The sequence below is a fragment of the Metarhizium robertsii genome (genome assembly GCF_000187425.2).
Source record: "Metarhizium robertsii ARSEF 23 chromosome Unknown MAA_Scf_54, whole genome shotgun sequence".
Classification (NCBI taxonomy): domain Eukaryota; kingdom Fungi; phylum Ascomycota; class Sordariomycetes; order Hypocreales; family Clavicipitaceae; genus Metarhizium; species Metarhizium robertsii.
The window spans coordinates 4,976-15,476 of NW_011942198.1; the positions used below are offsets into that span (position 1 = coordinate 4,976).

Sequence of the window (10,501 nt, forward strand, 5' to 3'; positions counted from 1 at the left end):
CTTCTCAACAAAGGCGGTGTAGCAAGTTTCCCTAACATCTCCTAAATCGCTTACAGCCTGGTGGTCTATCACAAGCCCAGGTGCACAATCGTGCTGCAACTACTTTCCCACCATTTGGGAACTGAATTGAGCATCGCGATCAATAGAAGTTCATAATCGGCTCAGTGAGTTGCCAAAACAGAAAGATAACTGGATATTATATTACTGTAAGAGCTTCAGTTTTATCTTACTGTTTAGCGACAATACAGCTTGCATCTTCCTCCTCACTCTTGGAAAGTTCCCATTGACTCCTTGTTCTGCGAACATTCGGCTGCGTCCTTCGACCACTGTAACGCACTCCTGGTGTCATCCCAGCTTCAAGAACTACAGGAAGTCAATCGTTCCGTTGCCGGGTTGGGACGCTTATCTTGCTGTTGGTTTGTGCCATTGTTTCTGGACTTGCTTCTCGTGCTTTCTTGGAAAGGGTGGACTTGGTGAGACTCCCTGCTGGTCGACCTCGCCTTCGCCCACTTCGATGACTAGTGGATTGGCTTGGGGAACACCGACCCTGCCTTGGTACTTCGGGCGGAGGCGGCAGAATCCAAGGGGGGTTAACAGGAAAAGTCGAGCCAATCAGAAGGAGCAAACGTCATGCCGGTGCCGGTGTAGCCAAAGTGTCATGCCGGTATAGCAATTCCCCAAAACTAATGAGGCTCAGCACCCGACGCCCTCTCCAAGCCGCATATATCTGCTCTTGAAGGAGCATCAGGGCTTGCTCTGCTGACCTCTGCTTGCGTGCCCCGAAGTGATTTGTAGGTAGCAAGCCGTAAGTCTCAACCGCGTGAGACGACCTTTCCGCGAGCACAGCTTCCAGAAGCTTGCCGAGTGTTGACAGCAATGATATTGGTCTCCATGCTTTGGCGAGAGCATAGTCAGGTTTGTCAGATTTCTTCAAGGGTACGATCTTTGCGTGCCGCCATTGGTCAGGTAACACTCCTTCTGTCAATGATGCTTGAAATAACGCCAGGACCCTGTGTTTCACCACGGGCCAGATTTTCTTCCACACTATGACTGGTAGTCCATCATCACCAGGTGCCTTCCAAGGCTTGGCATGGAGAAGCTGCCGTTCTATTTCTTCCACGGTGAGGTCTGGCATGGGCACCGGAGGTCGTTGAGGTCTTTCACCCTCATCTTCGGTGTCGACAGGGAGGGGCGGAAAGAAGGTAGCCAGTAACTCTTCAGCTTGTTCCTTATTAAAGGCCGTCCGAGATTTGTCTGCCCTTACGAGTTGAGGTACTTTGCCAAAGGCCGGGTCGACGCCTGGGTTTAGATATTTGGCTGCTTCCCAGATGTTGTCCTCGTCCTTAAGGAAGGCATCCCAGTGGGATCTCTTCTGCTGTCGAATCGCACTATGGTATCGTTTGGCTGCGGCTTTGGCCGTTTCTTCGAGTTCAATAACCGGCTGGCCTACCCGTCTCTCCGTCCTGGCGCGGTTACGCCAGTATGTGTATATTCTGCGAAGTTGCGTGAGGTCTGTCGTCCACCATCGCTTCGCATACGCGAAAGGCTTAGCTTTGAGTGTTAAGGCGTGAACCGCCTCCAACACCACTGACATAAGACGATCTGTCTGCTGTTGAACCGTACACTCGGCTGGGCTCCCCTCCAGGCCCACGGCAACCCTGACATTTATTTTCTTCCATGGAGCGTTTTTGAAAAGCAAGCGTACCTGGGGTATTGGCTCAGGCACCGCCGTTTCAAAGATCGTCTCAATTGTTCTATGATCCGATCCATGGTCCGTAACGTGTGGTCCACATCTAACTAGGTCGTTCGCTAGATCCTGAGACGCAAACACTAGGTCAATGGTAGTCTCGCGGATCCGCCCCGCCTTGTCTGTTCCTTTCCAAGTCTTTGTTCCTCTAGGCAGCAGGCTGTTGAGGGAGAATTCTGTCATCAACTCAATGATCTCGTCCGCTTCTCCCTGTCTGGCCAGCAGAATCTCGTCACCTCCCCCCAGTTGGTCGTGTGGGTTGAAGTCGCCTACAACGACAACATCTACTTGCTGGCCTACACCTCGTCCTGCGTCCGCCATTGCTCGCCGTAACATATGGCATGTGTCCGTTAGTGCTTGCTTGTCAACACCCGCCACATACACTGATACTATTAATACCCATTTGTCTGGAAGCCTCAACACCACAGCCGTCAAGTCTGATGACTGTATTGGAATTTGTTCAGCGTACAAATCCTTTCTAACCCACAGCATACTTTGAATAAGCCCACCTGATGTCTTCCCTGCTGGACGTGGGTACTATTTTCGTCCATTTGTGATGTGCCATGGGGGTGGTGAGCAGCCGCCCTTTAATCTTCCACGCCCTGGGCTCTTCGAACGGCCACCACCGCCGCATCTTCAATGTCTTCATCGTTCATTAAGCTTTCGTGCGCAGCGTCCCCTTTCCAGACATTGAGCTGAATTAATCGCAAGCGTTTACTCATTACGAGACGGGTACAGTTTCCTGCAAGTTTTGCTAAAGGACTCGTGGGGTCCACCACATAACACGCATTTCGCAATGGCCTCAGTGCAGGCACTATGGTGATGACCTTCTTGAGCGCATCTTCCGCGTACCTGCGGCTTCTTGCATTGGAAAGCTTTGTGGTTAGCAAGCTCTTGGCAATTATAACACTGGTTCGGTCGAAGTTGACGCTTAAAGGCGGATGTATGCCCCCGGAGTCCTCCAGCGTAAAACTACCCTTCGCGCAAGAACCGAGACGCCTCGACTGCTTTCTTGAGGTAAACCACAATTGAACCACGTTCCTTAAGAAATCTATGGCTTAGCCATCTGGCATTGGTCTTTTGCGTGGCATTCTCGTTACTGAGAGTCTGATTTAATCCCTGTAGCTCCCTACCACATTCGTCCAATATGGCCGAGCGACTAACCCCATCAACTTTAATCGGGTAGTATTCTTCTCGTAGAACTCGAACGCCCTGCGGCAACTTATTTTCCAAAATTTCTTTAATCATCTGGTGTTCGTCTTCGTCCCGGCATACGATTCTAATACCTTGTGGAGCTTTAAGGTCTGTCGTAATGGCTCTGGGTAATAAGGCCATGTACGGACATGTCAGGGTTGTGGAAGATTTACAACTAGCCCCAGCTGAGTGCTGACTGTGGCGAGTTTCACTTCGCCCTTGTGTATTCGTCTTTGGGCAGGAAGAGGAACGGAGCCTCCTCAGTTCTATTGCTGCCCTCTCGCGAGTCGTCTTGAGACAGGATTATAATTCAGTAGTCTTGATGCACAACTTGGGGGTTTGCCGTAAACTAATCTGTGGTGCTCAGATTCGAGGTCCTCGATCTTTCTTTGGTGCTCGCGGCTCTGGAGCTCTTGTCTATCAAGGAGATTCTTTAGCGCGATATGAAGAGCATCTCGTTGAGCTTCCACATCTCGCAGCAGCTCTGCCAGTACTTCTCTCGTAGGCTGAGTTTCCCTCTTGTTGTATTGGTATGTATCAATGGCGCTGAATCCTGCGGCCCATGCGTTTGAGGAAGAACACACCCCTGCAAACGTTGATCTTGAGGTATGGCGCTGGTCACGGCTCACCGTGTTCGAAAGCGCCTCTCTATCTCGTTATTGGAGCTGTTGCGTTTGTTTCGATATGCTTATATTGGGATTGGTGTCAAGATTTTCCGATTTGGTGCATGGCTGAGGGATAAGTGCCTGTTTAAAATTGTCGCGTTCTTCACAAACTTGTTGTAACTCGCTCTGAACCGCCAAAAAGAGGCACTGAAAGTTTCTGTGAGACACCTTTTCCTCTGACAGGCGGCGTCTAAGATCCACACATGTTGATTCCAACGTATCAATAATGCGTTTGACTTCCAGGTCCCCGCTTTGGGCGAATCTTTGGTCCTTCTCTTGGGTCAACTGATCAACCTCTTGTTCGAGGACCTTCCGTCTTAGCCGCTCATCACGCAATTTTGCGCAGTTCTCTAGTCTGATAGATGCCATCTCCACTTCACATTCCCTTTGTATTCTTTCGATTTCCTGTCTTCTATGGTCGTACTCACTGAGTCTTTCGGAGGCGTAGCCGGAGTCTGATGAACACCGACTCGAACGGCTACTCGAAACTTGTAAGCTCACTATTTGTTCTTGAAGCCTGTCTACCACAATTTCTAGGTTAGACTCTCGCTGAATGGATTTGGCAAGCTCCGAGCATATGGCTTCGACCTCATCCTCCATTTCGAGATTCGGGGGCCGATATGACTGTTGTAGTACCCGAAGTCCATAAATATCTCACAACGAACGTAGCTTCTAAGACCGACACAAGGATGCTTTAGCCGTTTTAGTTAAAAATGGCCAAGTTGTCAGCTTTTGCCGTCGGGAACAGGCTGTGCCAAGACCTTACAGGAAGGCGGGAGGCAGCAGATGTACTTATGCAAATAGCCATGACCTTCACGGAGACTCTCAAATGAGACAAGAACAACCTCCTCTCGTAAGAACGCGGGTTACTAAACGTATTTGATCTACTTGGAGTACTTTGTGGTAGCTGAATACATTATTAACGTGACACTTTTGGCATAACCTCACAAGGCTGGCATGATTGGACCAGTTGTTCCGTAAGTTTCGTCAAGAAGGTCTCCAGGGGAATCATTCCATTTCAAATTGAAGACGGGGGTCGCTTATATAGAAGTAGCTTTAGCGGCACTACTTCCGTTAACGAACTTGGCAGTGACTCTACCTACTGTTGAGGCCCCTGGGATGTCAAACATGCCTGTGATTGTGCACGAAAAGCGTTGCGTAACATGATTACAATATTACAATTTTTGTATGACTACACAAGAGACATAGCATCTGATGTGAATTGTGCTCTGTGTTCTATATTGTTCCTTCTGTCCTGGCCAAGAAATTCGCGTCATTTACCTCAGCAAAGAAGCATTATAGCGGCCGTCTAATTATTTTCGAGTGGCTACTTGGGCTCTTTGATCTCTGATATTCATGAGTTTATGACATTCAGCAATTATTCCTAGTCTGCTTCTTCAATCAATAGAGCCGGACTTATCCGGCCAAGAGCATTCAGTGACAAATGCGAACCCAGTGGAACCTCCAATGCGCAAGACCGAAACATGCTAAGGGATGGTACCCTGCAAAACCAGAAGTCATGACATTCGCGACTCTACTTTAACTGTACCCAGAAAGCGACACCTTTCTCCGAACTGTTGGCCAGCCATTCGGTTTTGCCGTTTGGGAATATGGCCCAACTAATGGATGCTACGAGCACGCTTGAAAATATGCCATAGTCTGTGAAGTGTCTGTCTCAAAGGCAACATCCAGGTGTAAGAACCATCGTTAAGACAAATAGCCCCCCCGTTATACTGGTAGTAGATGACCCAGCGGAAGTTTCAGGGATAGTTGCGGAGGGGCTGACGTACGGCTGGGTGCTGTTACTGGTGATGGTGCGAGGAGGCGAGAAATCAGTCGTAGATAAAAAGGAAGTCAAAGTCATGTAGCAGTTATGGAAATACGTTGCTACTTCGGATACTTGACTGCCTTGGCGCAGCGCTCACAGTAATAGAGGTTATAACCGATGCGAACCATACCGGCGTCGCTGATGTTATCTGTTGAGGTGGCCTCGGCTGCGTGGGCACAGCGCATACAGCGCCAAATTTCGACCGAAGCAACAGATTGGGACCTAACAGGACGAGAGGTGGTCGATCGTACTTTTTGCTCAAGGTCGTAAAAGGGAAATTCAGAGTCGTTAGAGGCAAGGTCTGACGACACGGAACAATTGGAGTGATTTAGGCTGGTTGAGGACATACTTAAAACCTAAGTGGTATTATGGCCCTGAGCCGTGAAAGCAGGGACTGACGGGAGACCACCTTCATTTATCTTGTGGTTTGAGAATCTAATTTGGGCAGAGGAGCTTCAATGACCCAGGTATCTGCATTTGTCATATTTCAACAGCAGTACTGACCTGACACAATATGCACAAATAATCACATCATGGCCAGATCGACACTTCTTTGTGTTGGCTTGGTACGAGTCATGTACTAAGCATGACACGCAAAAGAGTTGCTGCCTAGTGGCACGGTCCGTGCCACTAGGTATGAGAGCTGTCAGCCAGAATTTAATAGAAGCAAGTTTAATCGCAACACTTTGTTGCCTTCCTTACATAAACAGCATAGTAGCTGCGAATCAACCGTGGCTCTGGAATTCACAGAAAAGGCGAAGGGGGGGCGGGATTTCTTTGATGCCAAACTTCCGTATAGCCTAGTGGTATGCACTGTTTTCATTGTCCGGAACTAATATCTTTGGGCTGACGCAAGCTTGACCTTCTCGAGGTCAGGTTCTACATATTGCACGGGATTTTCACAGAACGGGATAAACGCCGCAACAAGAAACGACGGTCTTTGGAGAGTTTAGCCCTACAGTAACCGCAAATCGGAATCTATCGTGCACAGTGGGCATGCTTCCTCCAAGTTCCTCGACATGTTTTAAGACCCTGTTATGGTCACAACAGTCCCTTGTCTGCCAGGGGCGCAGATATTGGCCATGAAACTCCCCAAAAGGGACGAAATATTACAAGGTTGGCAGTCCATGAAATGGGTCTGGCATAGTATTGAATAGGTGTATTAACTGACCGTCCGCATCCAAAACTTATAAGCTGATCGTGGAAAATGACCACTGTCTTCTTCTATGAAAGAATTAGATGATCATTCCTCAAGCGCGTCATTACTGCCTGTGAACACGTCAGAGAGTGAAGTATCTCACCCTTTTCCTAATTTCCGTCCCCTGCGGTCCTTGATTGAGATGCTTGAGATGCAGAATCAATGGACATCGTTTCGCATGCGCCGTTTTCTGGTATGAATACCGCACAATTCGACATCAAGGGCGATCAGCTCTAGAAGAACGAGGGTTTGGTGAGAACGCGGTATTCGACATAATCCTCACCATCGATATTGATAATCACGCCCTGCGATACAAGCTTCCCCATGAAAGGTCCAGTCGCCTTTCGCTCGTATTTTATGCCGTCGTAAATTTTGGCATCATCCGGACCGCCCTTCATGCGAAGCGTCTCCTGTCGGGCCCAAACTTTATTCAGCCGCTGCATATCATCTGACTCGTGGAACAGCATTCTGCCGTTGGTGCTGTGAGGGTGTTCAAGAGGCATGCTGGAGGCAGCAGCATCGGCAGCAGCAGCAGCCGCTGCACGTTCTCTGTGGACGGCATGACGGTCCGCACGACTTTGGGCGGCTTCCGCTCTTGCAATTCCACGTCGTGCTAAGGCGTTGGTTCTCTCAGCGGCTTCTGTACTCTGGAGCCGGTTGGGGCGAAGTTCGTTCTCGCTGAGTGAGGCTCGGATGGGTCCCGGCTCGGTTCGATGCGATTGACGGGGCTCATGACCGCCGTAGCCGTGTCGTCCGTTTATGCGCTCATCGCCATCTCCTTGCGGCGAGGCCGTAAACGTCGGAACTGTCACATTGTGAGGTTGCTTATACGGCATTGTACCGGCCCGGGTCTGCGCTTCGTAAACGGCCTTGGTCTTGTTTTCAATGCATTCAGCGGATGTTTCGCCACGGTCCAACTGATACTGTCGAACGCGGCAGTACTCCTTTCCTGCTTGTTGAGGGACTTTAAATGGGGCTCAAACTCCACTTCCTCGTAGGGGATCCAGAGAGCACACAGCCCCAGATGGAAAGTTCCCGTCAACAAATCGGCCATCTCTCGTTTCTCGCACCACCTTAACGCGGAACGCGTCGTTCTGCCCCAAGATGCCATATACAGCGTGGCGATCCTTGGGGTCGGCCTCACTGGACAGGTTCCAATATCCCATAAGGATGCGCGTCGGCCTTGTCCCCGGCAGTGGGTCAATCGAGAACCGGGTTTGGTGAGCTGCAATAGACTGCTGCGGAGTTGGAATGGCGGCCGGCTCGGGAGCAATCTCGGGTGGTGCTGGGTTGATTGCGGCAAACCCGCCGCTAACTCTCCTGCGCTTCAAGTCCGGGCAGATGGGGGCTGACTTTCCCGGCACATCGACACCGTATGCGACCTGCAAAGGATTCTCCAGAGCCGGGTACTCGCTGACACGACGTTTGGCTTCCTCAACAGCGGCGTGCTCAGCCTCAACGCGAGCTTCGTTGGTTTCTTCTGGCGCCACCTCTGATCGAACCCGAGTGTATTCCTTGACTTGCAAGTGATCCAAGCCAACTAGATGGTCGGAAAAGATAACGCGCTCAAAGGTGACCCAACTTCCACCGGGGCCGGGAGGAAGGGTGTCAAGGTCAAGTCGCTCATTCAAGCCTCAAGGCAACAGTCATTGCTATACTGTCGCCCGCCAGGCAGCAGTATTACAACAAGTATTTAGTTTCGTATTATTCCACTCTTTATGTAGGAAATCAAGAGTCTTTCATTCTGTCTAGGCTGTCCCATACAATCGTGTGTGTGACAAAGGGGGTAGTCTTCTTCCAATGACTCCGCATATTTGGGGTTGGGCCGAATGCAAGTTCGCAGGCGATCTCTGACGTCGATAAATTCAATAACGGCGTGTTCTCTGTCGTTATCCGGTACAGTGGAGTCCCTCCATGTTTCAAGAAGAACACCTTTGACTCCTGGACTACCAAGACTTTGACGATTGGATTTGACTTTATTCCCGCTGGTGGGTGAGGTAGGCGACTTTGCGGGGGCCGAAGTATGGGCACTCTCGGGCTTGCTCTCGCTTAAATCGTTGAAAATCGACGGCCTCTTTATCTTAGGGTAATGGGAACCCACGGGCTCCTCCGGCGCGTCCTCCGTCACTTCGTCCTCGTTGGGGTCGGAAGTTTGGCGCCCGCCTAACGTATTGGAGTTTCGCCCGTTCTCTAGCCTTCTCACTGTGCTCTCGCCCTTGTTCATCTCTGCGTTACTTTCATCGCCGCTAGGCAGGCTAATGATGCTATGAGACGTAAATTAGTTTTGGTTATCCGCCTCCATTTGTAATGAAGACGAGTCTGTGGCGAGCATCTCGACCTGTTCCAGTTTTCAACATTACTGGAAAGATATCGACTTCCTCGAACGATATGCTCGTCTGGTTGCAGATGGCAAAAAGTAACCACTTGATTGTTGGGAACTGACTGTGTGTGCAGCGGGTAACTTTGAGGAGAAGCCGCAGACGAAAGGGTAACTGTGCGAAAAAGTGGATGAAAGATTGCGTAGCATTCGACTTAATGACTGTGGAGCCCCGCCCTCGGCGCCTGTCAGGAACTTGCCGTTTTCTGGAGGGTAAGCTGGGGGGGACGTGCAAATGGAAAGAAGAGGGCAAGTATGACCAAGGTTATTGAAGTGAAAGTCGGAGTACTTAAACGTAATAATAAACGAAACTGCAAAGCGTCTGTCTGCTGAACCTGGGGTGTGACCTGGTGTGTGGTCAGGCAATATCGACTGAGCCTGGGCAACAAACTTAGTTGTCAAGCCGCAAGTACTTCAATGCAAGCCTTGGGGAAATCTGCTATGGGCTAGAGGCACACAAACCATAACAGCCGGCCCCACGGAGGAGACGGAGGAGCCAGAGCGAGAGCAATCATTGAGGCAAGGTCTGGGGCGTAGGATCGGCGTTGGAATTGGGATAAGAAATAGAAATTTGACGACTCACGGTGAATTGTCTGTCATAGTTACTTAGGCAACTGGGATTGCCCTCGTGTCCCGGATGCGTTCGTTGTCTTTTTACACAATGTTCGCTTACGACTTGCGGTGACATGATTTGGGAGTGGGGGGCCGTTGGCAATTGAGGGCTTTAAATTTCTTAATTTTTCCTGTAAAAACGAGCCTTTGGATATCAGCGAGCTGGACGCCATCATCCCTGGCTCCCTCGCCAGCTTAATATTATGGACATGGCCTGGACCATAGCCATCGGCGGGCGGAGCGGCTGAGTTCTGCAAGCCCTATTCCAAGTTGAAGAAGGCTGGGCTGTGTTTCCAGGGCCACCGCTTTCTCTGAGGCGTGTAGCCGACCTCTTCACTCCCTTGCCAGATTAACAGCCCTGCCATAGCCTTGTCTGCCGGCTGCGTAGTCGTAATTAGGCAGAAATTGGGTGTTGCCGTTGACATATGGGTGTATGGTGTGTCCTCCCAGACTTGCAAACAAATAAATGACATTCAAGTTTATTCAAATCAGATCCGCCTTTCAATTACTTAAATCAAATCAAATCTGATGGCTCGATTTATTTGGATATTTGACTATTTGAATAACGCCCTAGGGTAGGCCGCTATTCCTCGTTTACAGCGCGCAACTCCAGGGGGCCCCTGCCACAAACGTTGCTTTTTCTGCAACGCGTTACCTGAGAATGTGGGTGAACGTGTTTTTATCTCGTATCGCAGCGCAAATTGACGCCGCAGAGTCCATAATGCAGATTTTGTGGCGCTTTCACCTAGTAGCAGGCAAATTGAATACAGATCGTGACACTGGCGGGTTTAACCTGTCATAGATCTTTACGAATACCGACTGGCGCCCTTTCGGGCTTGCCCGACAACGACTACATCATGGTCACTCCGAAGGCGCCAGT

The 10,501-nt window shown here is 50.1% G+C and overlaps 3 protein-coding genes across 3 annotated transcripts; all 3 read right to left on the minus strand.

Annotated features, from left to right (window-relative positions):
- Window positions 1-628: 628 nt before the first annotated feature.
- On the minus strand, window positions 629-2,068 carry MAA_10513 (Endonuclease/exonuclease/phosphatase; the record flags this gene model as incomplete). Its single annotated transcript, XM_007828511.1, has 1 exon — window positions 629-2,068. The coding sequence occupies one exon, from the start codon at window positions 2,066-2,068 to the stop codon at window positions 629-631; it is 1,440 nt and encodes a 479-aa protein (XP_007826702.1).
- A 1,529-nt stretch (window positions 2,069-3,597) lies between these two features.
- On the minus strand, window positions 3,598-4,206 carry MAA_11829 (uncharacterized protein; the record flags this gene model as incomplete). Its single annotated transcript, XM_011413280.1, has 1 exon — window positions 3,598-4,206. One exon carries the CDS (start codon window positions 4,204-4,206, stop codon window positions 3,598-3,600), a length of 609 nt encoding a protein of 202 aa, XP_011411582.1.
- Window positions 4,207-6,865: 2,659 nt separating this feature from the next.
- MAA_10514 (uncharacterized protein) lies at window positions 6,866-8,856 on the minus strand (the record flags this gene model as incomplete). The annotated part of the gene is made up of 3 exons (XM_007828512.1): window positions 6,866-7,555; window positions 7,703-8,265; window positions 8,397-8,856. 3 exons carry the CDS (start codon window positions 8,854-8,856, stop codon window positions 6,866-6,868), a joined length of 1,713 nt encoding a protein of 570 aa, XP_007826703.1.
- Between the last annotated feature and the right edge of the window lie 1,645 nt (window positions 8,857-10,501).